This window comes from Anomaloglossus baeobatrachus, chromosome 1 (assembly GCF_048569485.1).
Source record: "Anomaloglossus baeobatrachus isolate aAnoBae1 chromosome 1, aAnoBae1.hap1, whole genome shotgun sequence".
Taxonomy (NCBI): Eukaryota; Metazoa; Chordata; class Amphibia; order Anura; family Aromobatidae; genus Anomaloglossus; species Anomaloglossus baeobatrachus.
Genome location: NC_134353.1, coordinates 704,689,539 through 704,712,534, shown reverse-complemented (window position 1 = coordinate 704,712,534; position 22,996 = coordinate 704,689,539). Strand labels below are relative to the sequence as shown.

Genomic DNA, 22,996 nt, shown 5'->3' with positions numbered 1-22,996 from the left:
GTCATATCAATGTACCTGGTGGTGTTCAAAGGCCAGCGCCGCCCATGTGGACACCCACATTGGGTGTCCACTGCCAGTTGGCGTATACATCCAAAAATGGTGCATGACAGAGCACATAATGACACCATCTGCATCGTTATAGTCAATGGTTCCATTGGCGCATACATCCGAATCCCGTTTTGTGTGGGATCAGGCATAAGCCCCAACGGGACCACTGAACGGAGGACAAAACGTAGTGTGAAAGGGCCCTTACTGGTGCACCCAGACCCTGGAGCCTAAGCCGGCCCAAAAGGTTCTTTTAGGCCGTGTAAGAAGGCCAATACTGCGATTTGGGTTCTTTTGAAGATTTTACAGTGTGGCCCCCAAGCGTCAGGTTACAAACACATAGATTAATATCACACAAGTCCACCAGGCTCCCTTCCTTGTGCCATGTTGTGGGACCCCAGGACAGCGGGCTTGGCGTGTTGCCCACTCTGGATCACCAGGCTTTATCATGGCATTTCAGTGAGGTGAAGAAATAGGCAGGAGCGCACACTGACACCGCGCCGGGCAGGACAGACAGCTGGGGGCGGAGCCGTGCCGTGTACTCGCTGCAGCTCATTGGCTGCACGCTGTGGGCTGGGACAGGCTCGGCCAATGGCTGCAGGCTGAGCGCTCAGTAATGCAGCGCAGCCTGCTCTCCTCATCCCTAGGAGTCTATTGTAAGGGAGCAGCACAAAGAACACACTGCACTGCTCACTGCATCACACTGCTCACTGCATCACACTGCTCACTGGATCATCACACTGCAGACCATGAGCACCAGCATCAGGTACAAGAGCAAGCTGCTGAAGACAGGTGAGCTGGGGAGCGGCGCGGAGTGCGGGGGCCGTGCGAGCACATCCCTGACCTGTCTGTTTCCTCTCTCCCCCTCTCTGCTGGATGCCGTGCGGCCTCCCGGGTCCCCCACAGATGAGAAGGAGGTAAGGGCCGCTATGTGTGTACTGTGCATGCATCCCACTGCCATGGCCGGCCGCCCCGGACAGCCGGGGATGGGGTCTGTAGTGACAGGTATCAGCGATATCATGGCTCCCATCAGAATGTGCGGGCAAAGCATGGCATCAGCGGATCGTGCCACCCGTGTGTGTGAATGCTAGCTCTGGTATGGCTGCGGGCACCGACGGTCTCCCGGGCATTAGTGATCGCCGTTCACCCGGTATTCGGGTGTGTGGCCTCCTTACAGGTTTTCTTAAGGACATACTGGACGAGTGAGGGGGAGATGTCATCTGGACGAGGAATTAACCCGTTCTTCATCTGCTAGGGGAGGGGAATCTGACGGGGAGGGATTCAGGCACTGGAAGGATCACTCATACTCAGGCACCAAATCCATCATCATCCTAATATATATCTAATATCTACCGATATCTTTATCTATCCATATACCTATCCCTCTATCTGTCTATTTATCTATCCATCAAATATCTATCTGTGTATCCATATATCCCTCTATCTATCTAATATCTATCCAGCTATCTGTCTATCCATCTAATATCCATCTGTGTATCTATCTATCTAATATCTATCTATCTATCTATCTAATATCTATCTATCTATCTAATATCTATCTATCTATCTATCTAATATCTATCTATCTAATATCTATCTATCTAATATCTATCTATCTATCTATCTAATATCTATCTACCGATATCTTTATCTATCCATATATCTATGTCTTTATCTATCCCTCTATCTAATATCTATCTATCACTCTATCAGCTATTGATATATTTATCTATCCATATATCTATCACTCTATCTATTTATCTATCTATCTATCTATCTATCTATCTCTCTATCTATCTATCTATCTATCACTCTATCTATTTATCTATCTATCTATCTATCTATCTATCCATCTATCATCTATCTCTCTAATATCTATCTATCATCTATCGATATATCTATCTATCCATCTATCTAGCTATTTTTCATGTACTGCACACTTCTATTTCCACCCAGTTTTTATTACAATAATGGCATATGCTGCAAACAATATTTCCATATACAATATAATGTATAATAAGGCGTATTATACAATCTACACTCATCACTAGGTAGATTTATACAGACAGCAACCACCCAGCCGTACTCCCTAATAAAATATGGGTATCCCTAGTAAAATCTTCTGTATCGTGTTCACTGCTTCCATCACACCCCATAACAGTACAGTGCCAAGTATAAATGGTAACTCCCATCATTTTATATTGTGTATACCAGTATATAGATATACAGATACATATACAACTTGTAAGTCCTTACCAGTAATGGTTCATATGATTAGGTTTGGGATGTAAAGCAGTAGATAGATTAAAAATATATATATATATATACATATATATATATATATATATTTATTTAATCTATCTGTACTGTGTTACATCCCAAACTTAACAATATGAATCATTAATAGTAAGGACCTGCATGGTTGTTTCTTCAGCCCTCCAATATGGCACCTGAGTTGTGCCCATACTAAACCTCTGCCTCTGATTTTATATGGTGACATAGGGTTTTCATAGATTCCGTGCTATAATAGGCCGAATTCACATGTCCTGTAAACAGATCCTGCAGAGATCCGTTGGCAAAATGATGTCTGTTGAATCCGTTTTTTTAACATTGGCCTCTATGGAGGATGGATCCGTTAACAGATTGCTATTTGTCTTCCATTTGAAATGGGTCCTGTAAGAAAAACACCGGATCTGTTACAAATTCAAAAATAACAGATGACTAAATAGCAATCAGTTAACAGATCCGTTATCCATAGAATCCAATGTTAAAAAAAACGGATCAGGCAGACATCAGTTATTTAAAAACGTACAAGAAATTCGTGTTTGCAGAACTTTTTTTTCCCAACGGATCTCTGCAGGATCCGATCTAATGGAGGATTACAGGACATGTGAACTCAGCCTTAAGGGTGCTTTACACGCTGCGACATCGCTAGCGATAGCACCCGCCCCCGTCGTTCGTGCGACATTTGGTGATCGCTGCCTTAGCGTACATCAACTACGGCAGCGTCACACACACATACCTTGTCAGTGACGTCCCTGTGTCGGTCAAACAATCCCTCCTTCAAGGGGGGCGGTGCGTTCGGCGTCATAGCGACGTCACCGCAACGTCACTAAGCGGCTGTCCAATAGAAGCGGAGATGAGCGGGATGTAACATGCCGCCCACCTCATTCCTTCCTCATTGCCGGGGGACACAGGTAAGGAGATGTTTGTCTTTCCTCTGGTGTCACACATAGCGATGTGTGCTGCCGCAGAAACGACGAACAACATTGTATCTGCAGCAGCGATATTACGGAAAGGAGCGACGTGTCAACGATCACCGATTTAGCGATCGTTGATTGGCACTCCTTGGTGTCACACGCTGCGATGCCGCTACCGGCGTCGGATGTGTGTCACTAACGATGTGACCCCGACAATATATCGGTAGCGATGTCGCAGTGTGTAAAGCACCCATCAGTTTCTGTTACTCGCCAGATCCCACCTACAGGCTCATTGTATACAGCATTGCCATGTGCAGACTTCTGTTGATACACTATGCAGCATGTATACATGGATATCTGTGTGTATATATATATATATATATATATATATATATATACGGTGTATATATATATATATATATATATATATATATATGCACAAGTCCATATTCTCCGCAGTATTGTGCTATGTAATTGTCAGTCCAATTCCAATCTATTGACTTCCACACAGATCTCAGGACTGTCTTGGATGCCTGTAGTGATAGGGGCTCCAGCACATTTGGAATCTTTTCGTGAGGTACAGGTGGTGTATGGTTTGGGTGTATTACTAATATAATGTATGTGTTGGCAGAAATGCCGGACCGTTTATCATTATCAGGAAGCTATGTCACTCATTGGAAATACTTTGGCTCGGACCATAAGTGTCAGTAGCAGTCCCATATCATTTACCACGTATTCTGGCCTGCGGTGTGAGGTGAGGCCTTGATGGGAGTAGCCGTACCACCACATGGTCCTGAGCGATCACATCATCAGTTATGGTTTTTTTTGGGTCCAAAGCAACATTGTCAGATTGTTTTATATGTAAGAGAAGAAAATTGGCATTGCCTAAAGTAGCCCTGCACAGAAGACATTGCCAGCCGCTAATTTGCTTTCTCCATGTATTGGCTTATTACCACAACCGCTGCCTACGAGAACATTTATATGAGACGTCATAAACTCATCAAAAGTCACAGGAGAATGTGCAGTTTAATGGGAATTGTCACAATTTGGTTTTTAACCACATGATAAAAAATGCCTCCTATACAAATGCCCTGTACAGCCTATATATATCTATGAGGCTGAAGAGTGGGCTACTGTACACAGCAGCTCTCGTCCTGGTGGGCCGGCCCATCCCCCTGTGATCCCAGCTGATCACTAGAGGATGAAGCCCGACCTGCCACGATCAGCTGACTGACAGCCGCCTTACTATAGCTTCATGCTCAGCTATGTTCATGCATGAATGGTTTAAAATGTGCTTCACTAGCGTTATACTGATGGGTAAATCTCGTATTAAAGACCTGTATTTGCAGCTTGCTAACAATAATGACTACGGATTCTTATTTCAGCATTTAAAGGGTTATTCCCCAAATAACTAGTTACCTCTATCTGTAAGGCCCCCTTCACACGTCCGTGATACACGTGCGTGTTTGGTCCGTTTCCGTATATACCGGAGACACGGCCAAACGTGCACCAATGTTAATCTATGATTGTGGTCACACGTCCGTTATTTCATTATGTCCGTGTGTGCGTGTCCGTGATCCGTATGTGTTTGCGTTTGGCACGGATGCATGTCCGTTATCTGCACGGAGCACGCACACGTGGACACAATGAAAGTCTATGGGTATGTGCACACACGTTAGTAAACACGTATGCATATACCTATAGTCCGTGTCCGTTTGGTGTTTTTATTTCTAGTGATGTCGGCTATTCTTTCTATTTCTGTGTATGTCGGTCAATCTCCCTGAGTCCGTCGGTCAGTCTCTCTGTCTCTCTGTCGGTCTCTCTGTCTGTCTGTCCCTCTCTCACAGTCTGTCGGTCAGTTTCCCCCCCTCTCTCATACTTACCGTTCCCCGATCTCCGGCGCAGCGCTGCACGGCATTCACACTGCTGCGGCGGCTTTTACTATTTTGAAAAAGCCGGCCGCCCATTAAACAATCTCGTATTCCCTGCTTTCCCCGCCCACCGGCGCCTATGATTGGTTACAGTGAGACACGCCCCCACGCTGAGTGACAGGTGTCACACTGCACCCAATCACAGCAGCCGGTGGGCGTGTCTATACTGTGCAGTAAAATAAATAAATAAATAATTAAAAAAAAACGGCGTGCGGTTCCCCCCAATTTAAAAGCCAGCCAGATAAAGCCATACGGCTGAAGGCTGGTATTCTCAGGATGGGGAGCTCCACGTTATGGGGAGCCCCCCACCCTAACAATATCAGTCAGCAGCCGCCCAGAATTGCCGCATACATTATATGCGACAGTTCTGGGGCTGTACCCGGCTCTTCCCGATTTGCCCTGGTGCCGTTGGCAAATCGGGGTAATAAGGAGTTATTGGCAGCCCATAGCTGCCAATAAGTCCTAGATTAATCATGTCAGGCGTCTATGAGACACCTTCCATGATTAATCTGTAAGTTACAGTAAAAAAACACACACACCCGAAAAAATCCTTTATTTGAAATAAAAAACACACACAAATTCCCTCATTACCAATTTATTAACCCCGACAAACCCTCCATGTCCGGCGTACTCCACGGACCTCCAGCGTCGCGTCCAGCTCTGCTGCATGGAGGTGACAGGAGCAGCAGAAGACACCGCCGCTCCGGTCACCTCCACGCAGCTAATGAGATGAGTAGCGCGATCAGCTGCTGTCACTGAGGTTACCCGCGGCCACCGCTGGATCCAGCGGTGGCCGCGAGTTACCTGACTGACAGCAGCTGATCGCGCTACTCATCTCATTAGCTGCGTGGAGGTGACCGGAGCGGCGGTGTCTTCTGCTGCTCCTGTCACCTCCATGCAGCAGAGCTGGACGCGACGCTGGAGGTCCGTGGAGTACGCCGGACATGGAGGGTTTGTCGGGGTTAATAAATTGGTAATGAGGGAATTTGTGTGTGTTTTTTATTTCAAATAAAGGATTTTTTCGGGTGTGTGTGTTTTTTTACTGTAACTTACAGATTAATCATGGAAGGTGTCTCATAGACGCCTGACATGATTAATCTAGGACTTATTGGCAGCTATGGGCTGCCAATAACTCCTTATTACCCCGATTTGCCAACGGCACCAGGGCAAATCGGGAAGAGCCGGGTACAGCCCCAGAACTGTCGCATATAATGTATGCGGCAATTCTGGGCGGCTGCTGACTGATATTGTTAGGGTGGGGGGCTCCCCATAACGTGGAGCTCCCCATCCTGAGAATACCAGCCTTCAGCCGTATGGCTTTATCTGGCTGGCTTTTAAATTGGGGGGAACCGCACGCCGTTTTTTTTTAAATTATTTATTTATTTATTTTACTGCACAGTATAGACACGCCCACCGGCTGCTGTGATTGGGTGCAGTGTGACACCTGTCACTCAGCGTGGGGGCGTGTCTCACTGTAACCAATCATAGGCGCCGGTGGGCGGGGAAAGCAGGGAATAGGAGATTGTTTAATGAGCGGCCGGCTTTTTCAAAATAGTAAAAGCCGCCGCAGCCGTGTGAATGCCGTGCAGCGCCGGTGATCGGGGATCGGTGAGTATGAGAGAGGGGGGGACACTTCAGTCAATCGGGGGATTAGCGGTCACCGGTGAATCCTTCACAGGTGACCGCTAATCAGTACTCGACACAGACAGAGCCGCGGTATGAGGATGAAGTCGGGTGAAGTTCACCCGAGTTCATTCTCATCGCGCAACTCTGTCTGCTGTCAGCCGACATTTATAAACGACATTGTGCATCACACACACACGGACATTACACACGGACATTACACGTACACATACACGTTAATTCCACACGCACACACGGACGTTCTGCACACAAACACGGCTAGCATACACAATTCACACAGGTGCCACACGGACCATAAAAACGGACACAAAAACGGGACACGGACCCGAAAAACGGCCCGTAACACACGTGCGTGTTTTTCACGGACGTGTGAAGGGGGCCTAAGAAAATGGATAACCTGATGTAGCAATGTCCTGAAAAGACATTCTCGATCTCTGCATTCATTGTCTATGGCACTGCCGGGAAATCCTATTACAGCAGTCCCATAGACAATGACTGGAATGGCGGTTGAACATGCGCATTTCTAATCCAGCAGCAGTACAGCATGTGCCCCCTTCTGCGGGGTTTCTAGTTGTCATAGAAATAGGAAGAAATTATTCACGATATTTAAAGAGATGTTGGTGTTATTTTGCCCTTGTTTCTTTGATTTTTTGTCTGCACACTGGCTTCTTAAGTTCTTAAAGGGATTTCCTGAGATTGGATAAAAGTAAACAGTGATCAGTGGGGAGGGCTAAAGTGTCATCGGTGGAACTGAGGCCACAGTGTGGCTGAAGTGGTCATGTTGGGTGGATGGCACAGCATTGCTCCTAAGCAATGGCTGGAGTCGAGGACCGTAACAGTGCTGGATGGGCATGGATTTAACAGTTTAAAGGGAATCTGTTACCAGGTTTGCCACCTAATCCAAGGGCAGCATAACATAGGGGCAGAGATCCTGATTCCAGCGATGTGTCACTTGCTGGGCTGCTTAGTGTCGTTTTGATAAAATCACTGCTTAATCAGCAGGAGATTATCATTAGAGGACTACTTGGTCCAGCATATTCATGAGCTCTGTAAAGCTGCTAGATCTGCAGCAGAGAAAACATTGATTTTAAAAAAATGACAGAAAACAGCTCAGTAAGTGACGCATCGTTGGAATCAGGGGCTCTGTCTCTACATTATGCTGCTCTCAGATGGGGGAGCAAAAACCTGGTGGCAGATTCCATTTAACACTTGGAGTTTTATTATTTTATCATATTCTTACCAACACTGGGAAAAATTTCCCAGATCGGGGAAAACCCCTTTAAGGAGGTAAGCGCAAAACTGTGTTGAAAACTGCAGACTCGTGTGTTTTTAACAGAAGCCACAAAAATCAGTTAAAACTTGGCAGTTCTGTTTTTTTTAAAGCCACAACCAATATGTGTGGTCTTATCCGTATACAAGTCATGGCAATCTGACTTTTCTAAAGCGGGCTTTACACGCTACGATATATCTAACGAGATGTCGGAGGGGTCACGTTGTAAGTGACGCACATCCGGCATCGTAAGTGATATCGCAGCGTGTGACAGATATGAATGAGCAGAAATACTCACCTTCTCGTTCATCGTTGACACGTCGCTCATTTTCTAAAAATCGCATGTCCTATTGTTCATTGTTCCCGAGGCAGCACACATCGCTCTGTGTGACAGCCCGGGAACGATGAACTGCAGCTTATCTGCGGCCGCCGGCAATGCTGATGGGCAGGATGTCTACGCCCCGCTCATCTCCGCCCCTCTGCTTCTATTGGCCGGCCGCTGTGTGACGTCGCTGTGACGCCGAACGTCCCTCCCCCTTCAGGAAGTGGATGTTCACCGCCCACAGCGAGGTCGTTTGGAAGGTAAGTGCGTGTGACGGGGGGTTACAGCATTGTGCGATATGGGCAAGAAATTGCCCGTGCCGCACAAACGATGGGGACGGGTGTGATCGCAAATGCGATCGCACGATTAATTGAGACAGGTAAAGCAGCCTTTAGTCACAATTATTTACAGTACATCTTCAAAATGTAGCTCTTTGTGAAACTACAACTCCCAGCATGTCCTGGTTGTCACAAGTTGGAAACTGCAGCTGTGGAAAAACCACATATATTGCTGAGACCTACTGTAGTTCACACACACTATTTTTAGAGAACTTCTCATCAGAATTTTATAATTTAAAATAAAGACATGGCTGTAATGGTGCTGTTATATAGAATAACATTTATAGTGATACCTTTTGTGAAGAAATCCACTTGCTTAATCACCATTTGACGTTTTCTGCTAATTGATTTTGGTGCACAGGGGACGGACTATACACTGGTCTTTTCCTCCCTGTCTGTGATTCCCTGGATCCCTCTCCGCCTGCCTCAAGTGTGTGAATGACCTGCATCCTCTGTTTGAAGTCTCAGTATCATTTAAAGGACGGAGGCAGGCCGGTTAATCACAGACAGGGAGGAGAAGACCCAGTGTAAAATCCAGCCCCTGTGCACTGAAATCTAATTAACGGAAAACATGAAATAGTGATTAAAGAAGAACAATAAAGTGAATTTCACCCCCTGAGGTATCAATTTAATCTGTACTACAGCGCCATTATAGCCATGTCTTTACTTTACATTACAGGTTCTCTTTAGGAGCTTGAAAAAACAGTTCCTGTGACGTCTTCACTTTGGTTTTTTTTTTATAGTTTTTTTTTATTTTGTGATACTTGGAATAACTCCAGAAAAATACATGATTTAAATCATAGTAACATAGTTTGTAAGGCTGAAGGAAGACCTTATGTCCATCTAGTTCAGCCTATTTTTAGTGCTGCTGTTCTCCAGTGTTGAACCAGGGGAAGGCAAAAACCCACAGAGTAGGAGCCAATTTTCTCCATAGGGAAGAAATTTCCTTCCCGACTCCTAAAGCTGGGTCAACTATCTACCTGTAATATTATGTTGTTCATAACCTATACTGTTACAAGAAAAGCATCCATTCCTCTCTTAAATTCATTCAGTGAGTTGGCCATCACCACTTCCTCAGGAAGAGAGTTCCAGAGCCTCACTGCTCTTACCGTGAAGAACCCTCTTCTATGCTGGTGCAGAAATTTTCTTTCCTCCAATCGAAGAGAATGCCCCCTTGTTCTTATCACAGTCCTTTGTACAAACAGATCATGGGAGAGATCTCTATATGGCCCTCTGATATACTTGTACATATTTATTAGGTCTCCCCTTAGTCTTCTCTTTTCTAGATTAAATAGACCTAATTTTGATAACCTTTCCGTGTATTGTAATGCACCCACTGCATTTATTATTTTAGTAGCCCGCCTCTGAACCCTTTCAAGTTCAGTAATGTCTTTTTTGAGCACCGGTGCCCAAAATTGCACACAATACTCCAAGTGTGGTCTGACGAGTGATTTGTACAGAGGAAGAATGATGTATTCATCTCGTGCCCCCAGACCTCTTCTAATGCATCCCATCACCCTATTTGCTTTGGTGGCTGCTGCCTGACACTGGCCACGCCAGTTTACTTCTTAATGACTAAGATGCCTAAAGCGGGCTTTACACGCTACGATATATCTAACGAGATGTCGGCGGGGTCACATTGTAAGTGACGGACATCCGGCATCGTTAGTGATATCGTAGCGTGTGACAGCTATGAACGAGCAGAAATACTCACCTTCTCGTTCATCATTGACACGTCGCTCATTTTCAAAAAATTGAAGAACAGGTGGTTCATTGTTCCCGAGGCAGCCCACATCGCTCCGTGTGACACCCCGGGAACGATGAACTGCAGCTTATCTGCGGCCACCGGCAATGCGGAAGGAAGGAGGTGGGCGGGATGTTTACGTCCCGTTCATCTCCGCCCCTCCGCTTCTATTGGCCGGCCGCTGTGTGACGTCGCTGTGACACCGAACGTCCCTCCCCCTTCAGGAAGTGGATGTTCACCGCCCACAGCGAGGTCGTTTGGAAGGTAAGTTCGTGTGACGGGGGGTTACAGCATTGTGCGACACGGGCAACAAATTGCCCATGCCGCACAAACAATGGGGGCGGGTGCGATCGCAAATGCGATTGCACGATAAATTGTAACGTGTAAAGCAGCCTTTAGTCTTTTTCCATGTCTGATTTGCCCAGCAATTTCCCAAAATCCTATAGTGAAACTTTACAGAAAACACCTGAGAAATAGCTATATCTAGAGCATGCCACAAATGACATAACCTAGACAGTCTAGACAAAACGCTAGACCTTTCAATATTTGCTGTAGGGCACATCTGGCCAGAGCATTTTTAACACCTAAAGGGTTATTCCCGTTCCAGCCTTTTTTGGCTGAGATCGGAATAACTGCTTGTAGGTGCCATCCACTATAGGTGGGCTATGACAACAATATGCTGGGGTGTAACTCCTGAATCGCCGCTGTTTCTGTAAGTCCCATTTATTTCTATGGTAGTTACTCAGTATAGCACAGTTGCTCTCTGCTGTTTTTGTAACCCTGTCTTTGGCAGCTGGGACCTAGAAGCGCTTACTCCTGTCACTGCCATGAAAGAATGATATGGGACTAACCCTTTAAAAATTGGCAACAAAAGCACTGCAAACCTATCCCCCGATTCATCATTGCCTTTGCGCCTGTTTTTTTTGTTCAGTTTTGTGTGCTTTATGCCTTTTTTGTGTTTACACTCAATTCAGTATTCTATTTGTGGCTTTTTTAATGTCTATTTTATATCTACTTGCCTGTTTTGTTATGCTTTGTGGGCAGAGTTTGGCATTTCTAGATGTTTCAGCCTAATTTATCTCTTGTGACTTTTTAAAAAATCACAAAAGTTGGTGGAATTTCATTCCAGACCTGCCCTGGTGTATTTTTGAGTGCTCCAAAATATTTTCGTATTTTTTTCCTACTTTTGGCATCAATGTCTGACTTTTTGGTGCAGAAAGTCACAAAAAGAGTTGAAAAGAGGATGCAAGCCCATTTTTTTTACTTTTCTGTCAAATTCCATTGAATTTTGATGAATTTGGTGACAAAAATGACGACTAATACAATGACAAAAACAAAGGACTTAAAGGGATATTCAATCTCCAAGATCCTATTCTAATATGTAGTAGGTGTAGTAATAATAATAATAATAATAATATTAGCAAATACCTCCAGTTAGAAATGTAGTATAGTTCTCCTGATTCACTATGTCTCTTACTTCATGTTCAGGGCATTGCAGCTCCTTGGATATCCATGGTTATGACCACTAGCAACTAACTAACTGCGACTATATGTGTGGTCGTAAACATGGATACAAAAAGTGGTGCAATATCATGAACATGAGGTAAGCGACATAGTGAATCAGGAAAACTATAGTACATTTCTAATTGGAAGTATTTGATAATATTATTATTATTACACCGACTACATATTGGGATAAGATCTTGGAGATGTGAAAACACCTTTAAAAAAGGGAACTGATGAATCAGGGCCTGTGTGTAAATCCAGTTTTAATACACAGACAGACGGGAGAAGGTCAGCATTGGTAGCCAATGTGATGACCACCATTGTACTTCGGTTATCAATAGTGATGAGTGAGTATGCTTGTTACTACTCGGTACTCGCACGAGTATCACTGTACTCGGGCTACTCGGCGGGTACCGAGTAATTTTGCAATACTCGTGCTTTACTCGTGGTCTTCATCCCTGCATGTTGGCACTCTTTTGAGAGCCAGCCCTCATGCAGGGATTGGCTGGCAGACCACTGCAATGCCACAGCCCTGTTAGTTGTGGAATTGCAGTGATTGGCCGGCCCGCACAGCGTGACCGAGCCTTTATACCGGCGGGCGCGCTGTGCTCTGTACACAGCCATCTCATATTCCCTGCTTTCCGCGCCCACAGGCGCCTATGATTGGTTGCAGTGAGACACGCCCCCACGCTGAGTGACAGGTGTCACACTGCACCCAATCACAGCAGCCGGTGGGCGTGTCTATACTGTGCAGTAAAATAAATAAATAAATAATTAAAAAAACCGGCGTGCGGTCCCCCCAATTTTAATACCAGCCAGATAAAGCCATACAGCTGAAGGCTGGTATTCTCAGGATGGGGAGCCCCACGTTATGGGGAGCCCCCCACCCTAACAATATCAGTCAGCAGCTGGCCAGAATTGCCGCATACATTATATGCGACAGTTCTGGGACTGTACCCGGCTCTTCCCGATTTACCCTAGTGCGTTGGCAAATCGGGGTAATAAGGAGTTATTGGCAGCCCATAGCTGCCACTAAATCCTAGATTAATCATGTCAGGCGTCTCCCCGAGATTCCTTCCATGATTAATCTGTAAATTACAGTTAAAAAACACACACCCGAAAAATCATTTATTAGAAATAAAAAACACTAACAAAGTCCCTCATTACCAATTTATTAACCCCGACAAACCCTCCATGTCCGGCGTACTCCACAGTCCTCCAGCGTCGCGTCCAGCTCTGCTGCATGGAGGTGACAGGAGCTGCAGAATACACGGTGAGTAGCGCGATCAGCTGAGCTGTCACTGAGGTTAACCGCGGCCACCGCTGCATCCACCGCTGGATCCAGGTAACCTCAGTGACAGCTCAGCTGATCGCTATACTCATCTCATTAGCTGCGTGGAGGTGACCGGAGCGGCGGTGTATTCTGCAGCTCCTGTCACCTGCATGCAGCACAGCTGGACGCGACGCTGGAGGTCCGTGGATTACGCCGGACATGGAGGGTTTGTCGGGGTTAATAAATTGGTAATGAGGGACTTTGTTAGTGTTTTTTATTTCTAATAAAGGATTTTTCGGGTGTGTGTGTTTTTTAACTGTAATTTACAGATTAATCATGGAAGGAATCTCGGGGAGACGCCTGACATGATTAATCTAGGATTTAGTGGCAGCTATGGGCTGCCATTAACTCCTTATTACCCCGATTTGCCAACGCACTAGGGTAAATCGGGAAGAGCCGGGTACAGTCCCAGAACTGTCGCATATAATGTATGCGGCAATTCTGGGCAGCTGCTGACTGATATTGTTAGGGTGGGGGGCTCCCCATAACGTGGGGCTCCCCATCCTGAGAATACCAGCCTTCAGCTGTATGGCTTTATCTGGCTGGTATTAAAATTGGGGGCGACCGCACGCCGGTTTTTTTAATTATTTATTTATTTATTTTACTGCACAGTATAGACACGCCCACCGGCTGCTGTGATTGGGTGCAGTGTGACACCTGTCACTCAGCGTGGGGGCGTGTCTCACTGCAACCAATCATAGGCGCAGGAAAGCAGGGAATACGAGATTGATTAATGAGCGGCCGGCTTTTTCAAAAGAGGAAAAGCCGCCGGAACAGTGTGAACAGCTGTGCAGCGCCGCGCCGGAGATCGGGGAACGGTAAGTAAGAGAGAGGGGGGAGAATGACCGACAGACTGTCAGAGGGGGACAGACAAGACAGAGAGAGACAGACAGAGCGAGACCGACCGACGGGAGATAGAATGAAAAAAAAAAATTACCGACATCGTTAGTAAAAAGCACAAAACGTGCGTTTTGGACATCGGAGTGCCACACAATGTTTTACGTAAAATCTTTCATGTATTAATCTCAAAAAGTAACATACACCAGCTCTATCCTACTATTGGGTATGTGCCCTTAACATTTCCGCCATGAAAATTCATTTTGGTGTCATTTTGGAAGGTTTTCTGGTGAGTCCGTAAAAATGGCGTAAAACACGGCCAAAATTGTTCACAGCTGTGACTTTTGAGTGATAAATGCTTCAAGGGGTCTTCCCCATGCTGTTGCCATGTCATTTGAGCACTCTTCTGAGACTTTTGTGACATTTTTAGGGTTTCTACATGCTGCCGGGGGGTCATTTCACAAAAATACTCGGGTCTCCCATAGGATAACATTGGGCTCGGTGCTCGGGCCGAGTACACGAGTATCTTGGGATGCTCGGCCCGAGCCTCGAGCACCCGAGCTTTTTAGTACTCGCTCATCACTAGTTATCAACCATTCACTTTTAATTTTGGGAAAACTACTTAAGGCTGGAATCACACTCGCAAGAGACTCGCATGAGTCTCGTATCGCATCACCCGACACGGCCGCACACTCTCCAGACAGGAGTGGGATGGCAGCATGTATTTCTATGCAGCTGAGAAGCTCCTGTCCGGAGAGCATCAGGCCGTGTCGGGTGATGCGATGCGAGACTCGCGCAAGACTCTCACAAGTGTGATTCCGGCCTAAAGCTATTACTCTTGGGGGTAGAGGGGTTCTTCAGCATTTCAAAAAACGAGGCTCAGTATACATTGGAGGTCTTGTGTGCGCACTACTCCATTCATTCTCAGTGGGACTCCAGGAGAATGGTGAGCCATTAGAACACGTACACATCTTGAGTATTTGGTGAGTTTTTTACCTCAGTATTTGTAGCCAAAACCAGGAGTGGGTGAGAAATGCAGAAGTGTTGTCGTGTTTCTATTATACTTTCCTCTGATTGTCCCACTCCTTGTTTGGCTACAAATACTGAGGTAAAAAACTCACCAAATATTCAATGTGTGCATGTGGCCTATACCAAAGCCTCTGCTAGTAAATATTAATTTCTGCTGCCTAATATAATTACACTAGCTATTGAACCTGTTCTACGCCCGGGTGTCGAGCAGTTTTATTGGCACATTTTTTATTTTATTGATGCATTAGCTGAAAAGTAAATGTATTTATTGTGCAAAAACATCTCTGTTAGGCTACTTTCACACATCCGGTTTGAGCACTGCGGCTCAATCCGGCTGTGAAAACTATGCAACAGATGCGGCGAAAACACCGCATCCTTTGCATAAGTTTTTACATGCGGCCCGTCCGTTTTTTTCCGGTTGTGGCATGCTACTGAGCATGCGCAGTGGAAAAAACCGCATGCGGCGAGCGGATGCGTTTTTTTCCGCATCGCGCCGCATCCGGCCTCCATAGGTATGCATTGAAAAATGCGCCGCAGCGGCCGGATGCGGCGCGATGCGGTGTTTTTTGCCGGAGCAAAAAACGTTGCAGGGAACGTTCGATCCGGCCGCGGCATCGGCTAAATCTGCCGCATGCGGCCAAAACCGGACCAAACGCAAGCCCCTGCGGCACAATACGGCACTAATGTAAGTCTATGCAAAAAAAACCGCAACCGGCGTTACAAAAGCCGGTTGCGGTTTTTCTGCAGAACGCCGTATTGTGCCGCAGAGCAAAAATCCGGATGTGTGAAAGTACCCTTATATGTCATATTTTTGGTGTAAACTCTGTGGTCTTTCTTTAAGTTGCCTTGTTGATACGGGACATTGTGGGTCTGGCCTTCTTTCTCTATTCCTTCCCTGGCTGTTTTCCTCCACTTTAATTACATTTTGTGCTGCAGTTGCCGCCATCATCCCTAAGGCCGGCTCATGCGCAGGCTTTGTTCACGTTGTAGATGAATTATTCAATAAAATGGGTTCAGAGTCAGCGTGTGCGCATACTGCGAACTCCGGCGCCATTTTATTGAAGACACTGTCTCTGCGAATATCTGAACCAAACTGGAGACTGGATATATTGGCAGAGACAGTGTCTTCAAAAAAATGGTGCCGGAGTTTGCAGTATGCGCACACACTGACTCTGAACCCATTTTATTGAATGATTCAATTACAATGTGAACATAGCACTGCACATGCGCCGGCCATAGGGATGATGGCGGCGACCGCAGTACGAAGTATACGCACATGCTGACTCAGGAGCCATTTTAGTTACATAGTTATGCAGATTAAAAAAAGAGTTAGGCCCATCTAGTTCAATCTTCCTCCACCAATTAGGCCCATTTCACATTGCATTTTTACTTACGTTCAGTGGTCCTGTTAGGGCATCCGTCTGAACTGCCACTCCTTCCCACCCCCGCAAAACGTGTTTCGGAAGCCTGCGCCAACAGGGCCATTGACTATAATGGAGCAGACTCCGTTAGCGTGAGATCTGTCTTGCACCATTTTCGGGCATATGCGTTTTCTGCAGGCAGACACCCGAACGTAGTAGACTACGTCACGTCCGAAAATGGTGCAAGATAGAGCACACGCTAACGGAGTCTGCTCCATTATAGTCAATGGCCCCCGTCGGCACGTGCGTCCAAAACACGGTTTGCTGAGCGGGGGAGGGGCGGTTCGGACGGATGCCCCAACAGGACCACTGATCGTAGGGAAAAATGCAGTGTGAAAGTAGCCTTATACAGTTTGTCGCTAAATCATCTATAACCGACAATGTTGTGTGTAGTGAGGAAATCATCCAGCCCCTTTTTTAAAAGCTGTTATAGTATCTGCCATTACTACCTCTTGTGATAGGGCATTCCACAGTCTGACTGCTCTAACTGTAAAGAACCCTTTCCTATTTAGCTGCCGGAATTGCCTTTCTTCCACTCGTAGTGAGTGCCCCTTGGTCGTTAGTATTGTCTTTGGAAGGTAGTGCATCATTTTCGGCAGTATATGCTTTCTGGAGGCGGACACTCAGTTGTAGTAGACTGCATTTGGGTGTCCGCCTCCAATAAGCGCATGCGCCCGAAAATGGTGCACTACAGAGCACACAGTGACTCCATCTGCATCATTATAGTCAAGGATCACGTCGGCGCATACGTCGGAAACCTGTTTTGCTGGGGGTTCAGATGGAGGCCCTGACGGGACCACTGAACAGAGATCAGAACGCAATGTGAAAGGGGCCTAAGGCTACACGATGAGTATTTGATGAGTTTTTAATGTTGCACTCTTTTTGCAGCACTCCTGCACCCATTTGGTAGATTAGATTTCTTGTGGGTTTTTTGTTATTGCGTTTTTTTAGTGCATTTTTTTACGTATTTTTGACACTGCTGGTTTTTTTTGTCAATTTTTCCTGTGTCATATTTTAAATAAAGCTGCCTTATTTTTGATTCTTCCTGATATTTGTCTTTGACAGAACTTTATTGATACATGTGTTGGTTACCTGCGAGTTTAGTACAGTTACGCAGTGGATTGCTTTTTTACCAGCCATATACATTGCTGCGAGCTGCGGAATATGTTGGTGCTATAGAAATAAAATAATTATGTTTGCACGGGTCAAATATTCAGCGGATTTTCTGGAAGGAAAAAAAGATTGTGAAATCTCATCCACATACGCGGAAATCCATTGAAGTCAGTGTGGATGCGTCAAATACGGATGAAACGTCAGTCTTCTATCCGTGTTTCATCTGTTTTTCACTGATCCATTTATGTAATGTGGAATGTGTGAATGCTGTGGATTTGGCTCATATAGCAAGTAAATTTATACTCTGGATTTTTACTGTAAATTTCACCTTGTGCAATGCAGAGAAGGAATTCAGCAGTAAATCTCCACATCAGTCAGATGCAAAATCTGCTATGGAAAATCTGGGTGTAACCTGAGGACTTCTGCATACATGCAAAAATGTTAAAGGGAACCTGTCAGCAGATTTTTCCCTATTGAACTAAAAGAATCCCCTTCTGCAGCTCCTGGGCTGCATTCTATGAAGGTGCACCTTGGCCCTGACTCCCCTTCCAGACCCCAAAAATAACTTTATAAAACTTCACCGTTAGGTATGCTAATTACCTGTGTTGGCCAGATGGGCGGGCTCATTTTCTGCTCCTTTATCCCCCTCCTGCCGCTGATCGCCGTCCTCTTTCCTTGATTGACGAGATGACGCCCTCCGTCATCCTTCTCGTTGCATTTTCAAATCTCGCGCCTGTGTAGTTAGGTCTGCTCGCGCAGGCGCAGTTCGCTCTCCCATATCGCGATTATGGGCGGGTACGAGCATGGCGCTGGTGAGGTTGGCACTGTGCATGACCTCACCAGCGCCATGCTCGTACCCGCCCATAATCTCGCGCCTGCGCATTTAGCTCACCGCCGCGAGCGAAGGCAGCTATGTTTTCTGCTCTGGCCGCGATATGGCAGAGCAAATTGCTCCTGCGGGAGCAGACCTATCTGCACAGGCGAGAGATTTGAAAATGTGACGAGGATGATGATGGAGGGCGTCATCCAGTCAAACAAGGAAGGAGGATGCGATCAACGGCAGGAGGGGGATGAGCCATCTCGCCAACCAAGGTAATAAATAACAAATTCAGGCAATAAATAAGATCCAAATAGGGGGTAGTAGCCTCTCGGACTACGCGTTTCGGCGTCTATGCGCCTTTTACATGGTCCTGTAGAAGGCGCATATACGCCGAAACGCGTAGTCCGAGAGGCTCCCACCCCTTATTTGGATCTTATTTATTGCCTGAATTTGTGGACTCGATTTTATGCTAATATTTAAATTAAAAAACACTTGTTTAGCAAGAAGAAATTTTTTAATAACAAATACTGAAATCCTGGAGTTTTTCCGCTGGAGACTTTAACTTTTCTAGAAATCCACATCATGTCATTTTCTCTGACACGCTGAGTTTTATGTGCAGATTTTTCTCACAGACTTGTATTAGATGTGAAAAATTCACAAGGAAGAAACACACGTGTGTTTTCAGTGTGTTTCCGCTGTGGAAAAGCACGTAATCCACACATAAGTATATCAATAGAGTTTTGTCAAAGCCAAATACCAGGAAGTATCAAAAACAAGCTAGCTTTGTTTCAAACATAACATACCAAGAGACAAAAAATGCAGCATAAAAAATACAATAAAAAATATAAAAAGAACGCACACGTGTAAAAAACGCAACTAACCTGATTCGCATATTAGGTGCAAAAATACTGCAGAGATTCTGTCACATCAAAAACTCACCAAAAGCTTAATGTGTGAACGTAGCCGTACATTTTTCTCTGTTTATTCTAAGTCCGATAGAAAATAAAGAAAAAATCTTAAATCTAGAACATTATCCGCCAAAAATGGAACTAAAATGCCACAAACCAAGTGCACTGTATGTAGTGTGTTATGTATTTCAACACATCTGGATGCAAGATAACTCGCAAAAACAGCATGGAAAAATGTCACAAATAATGTGGTGTTTCTCTAAAAAAAGGATTTCATGTGAAAGCAGTATATAACTGGAAACACACATTGTTTTTGGAGCCAAAGCCAGGAGTGGATTGTAAAGGAATGGAATTTATACAGGAAGAGCTAATACTTCCTCCTGCTTCATCCGAGCTTGGCATTGACTCTACAAACGGCGTTGACTCCACGGGCGGCGTTGACTCCACGGGCGGCGTTGACTCCTCAGACGGCGTTGACTCCTCGGACGGCATTGACTCCATGGATGGCATTGACTCCTCGGGCGGCGTTGACTCCACGGACGGCGTTGACTCCACGGACGGCGTTGACTCCACGGACGGCAGTGACTCCACGGACGGCAGTGACTCCTCGGACGGCGTTGACTCCTAGGACGGCGTTGACTCCTCGGGCAGCGTTGACTCCACGGGCGGCGTTGACTCCACGGGCGGCGTTGACTCCACGGACGGCGTTGACTTTTTGGACGGCGTTGACTCCTCGGATGGCATTGACTCCTCGGACGGCATTGACTCCTCGGACGGCGTTGACTCCACGGACGGTGTTGACTCCTCAGACGGCATTGAGATTGACTGCACGGACGGCATTTACTGCATGGGCGGCATTGACTGCACGGACGGCATTGACATTGACTGCATGGACGGCATTGACTGCATGGACGGCATTGACTGCATGGGCGGCATTGACTGCATGGATGGCATTGACATTGACTGCATGGACGGCATTGACTGCACGGACGGCATTGACATTGACTGCATGGATGGCATTGACATTGACTGCATGGACGGCATTGACTGCATGGGCGGCATTGACTCTACAGATGGCATTGACTCCACAGACAGCATTTGTTTCTAGTTGTATGGATTCCCCATGTGGGACAATGATTTGACAGTCTTTTTTTCTATGTTAAAAGGTTGGGATTTACCACTTTATAGTCATATAAAGGAGATTTACTAGATGAACTGAAGCTAAGCAACCCATTTTAAAATAGGTGTGGTACCCTAGACTAGCCCATGAATGCTCTCCAAAACACCAGCTCTCCTGCTTATGTTGGCACAGTAGTCGGGATGGAGCTCCATAGATCTTTTACACATGTGGAGCCGATGAATTGTATATGCCGGGAAAGTCTTGTATGTAAATAATTGACAAAATGAAATCAGTTTTTGAATAAACATTGTTTATTTCTGTCAATTACAAAGCATTGTTATCATTGGATGTGTTACACCTTTCACAGTCTTTGATGGGTCAGAGCGGCTGTTCCTGATTATCCAGCCAGCGCTTGCTGTTTATCTGGCACGACTGCATTACTCAACGCCTTGTCTCCTTGTAGTATCCTGAGAAGAGCTGGGCAACACCTAGAGAGCTGTGCCGAGGCATGTACGTCATGCACAAAACAGCAGGGTCCAAGGGCAAAGAGCCACAGGATAGAGAAAGGTGCCAAAAAGCCACAGTTATTCAAAACAATATTTATTGATATACATTAAAAATAAGGAATAAAAGATGAAATATCCAAGGAATAAAGTAGAGAGGTAATATCCAGACAAAATATTAAAATAGCAAGTGACATTAACCAAACCAAGGAACTGGGTTACAGGTCAGTAAGTAACAATGTTTTAAAGGGAACCTGTCAGGTCCAATATGCCCCCAGAACCATGAGTAGTTCTGGGTGCATATTGCTAATCCCTGCCTAACGGTCCTTGCATCTGGTAGCATAGATAAAGGGATCTTTAGAAAAAGTATTTCTAAAGATCTTTTATCGTATGCTAATGAGCGCGGGGACTAGTCCCCTGGGCGTTAGCTCCCCTGGCTTGTTGGCCCTATTAGCAAGTTAGTATGCCCCTGTGGGTGTGCTAACATGCTAATGAATGTGCAGCGTCAGAGGATGATCTCACTCACCTCTCTGCTGCCATTGTCGCCCGACACTGGATTTCAGCTCAGTGCGCATAACCCTAGAGTTTGGGTCATGCGCACTGTGAAGCCGGGTGTACTGAAGTAGTGCACATGACCGAAAGTTCTGGATCATGCGCACTGAGCTCAAATCCAGTGTCGGTCACGATGGTAGCGGAGAGGTGAGCGAGATCATCCTTTGACACTGCGCATTCATTAGCATGCTCACATGGGGCGTACTAACATGCTAATGGGGCCGACTAGCCAGGGAAGTTAACGCCCAGGGGACGAGTCCCCGCGCTCATTAGCATACGATAAAAGATCTTTAGAAATACTTTTTCTAAAGATCTCTTTATCTATGCTAGTGTATACAGGGACGGTTAGGCAGGGATTAGCAATATGCACCCAGAACTGCTCGTGGTTCTGGGGGCATATTGGTCCTGACAGGTTCACTTTAAAGACTATGGTATGCAAAGCAGTATATAGCTGCAATCAATTTAGGAAAATGTCAAAGGGGCTAGAAACAGTGAAATAGTTATTGTCTATAGTAAGAATACTGTCGCAAGGGAGAATGAGACTGACAAATGCCTGAAATAATAATACAAAGAGGAGCTGAAATGATAGCAGCGTGTATGGGACTGAGAAGATAGTAAGATGCAGTAATGGCATCCAAGTGTGAAGTTACAATAGAGGCATCAAGAAATGAAGTGCTAGTGTGTAATGCCAGTGTGTGGATGGATACCAGCTGCTAATAATACCAACAATTAATATCAATAATCACTGCATAAACTAAAAGCCCAAGGTGACCAAAATCAAAATAGCATACCTGTAAATAGAGGCGCATCTCAATAAATTAGAATATCCTCAAAAAGTTAATTTATTTCAGTAATTCAATACAAAAAGGGAAACACATATATTATATAGAGTCATTACACACAGAATCATCTATTTCAAGTGTTTATTTCTTTTTAATGTTGATGATTATGGCTTACAGACAGTTTCTTTAGCAAAGACCTTTTGTGGCTTACCCTCCTTGTGGAGTGTGTCAATGGCTGCCTTCTGAACCTCTGTCAAGTCAGCAGTCTTCCCCATGATTGTGTAGCCTACTGAACCAGACTAAGGGACCTTTTTAAATGCTTAGGAAGCCTTTGCAGGCATTTTGTGGTAATTATTCTAATTTTCTGAGATAATGACTTTTGGGTTTTCATTGGCTGTAAGCCATAATCATCAACATTAACAGAAATAAACACTTGAAATAGATCACTCTGTGTGTAATGATTTTATATAATATATGTTTCCCTTTTTGTATTGAATTACTGAAATAAATTAACTTTTTGAGGATATTTATTGAGATGCACTTGTAGGTTGTCTGGAATATAGAACCCCGCACGGGCA

At 45.4% G+C, this 22,996-nt stretch overlaps 1 protein-coding gene across 4 annotated transcripts in view; it reads left to right on the top strand.

Annotated features, from left to right (window-relative positions):
• Positions 1-660: 660 nt before the first annotated feature.
• The window catches only part of SEPTIN5 (septin 5), a 137,758-nt gene continuing 115,422 nt past the window's right edge, over positions 661-22,996 (top strand). For 2 of the 4 annotated variants that reach the window (XM_075321097.1, XM_075321077.1), the window contains exons 1-2: positions 663-837; positions 952-962. In XM_075321097.1, coding sequence (XP_075177212.1) covers positions 795-837; positions 952-962 — 54 coding nt within the window. In that variant the 5' untranslated portion in view covers positions 663-794. Of the gene's footprint in view, positions 838-951; positions 963-22,996 lie in introns of all 4 variants that reach the window. The other 2 variants (XM_075321069.1, XM_075321062.1) reach the window with 2 other exon arrangements.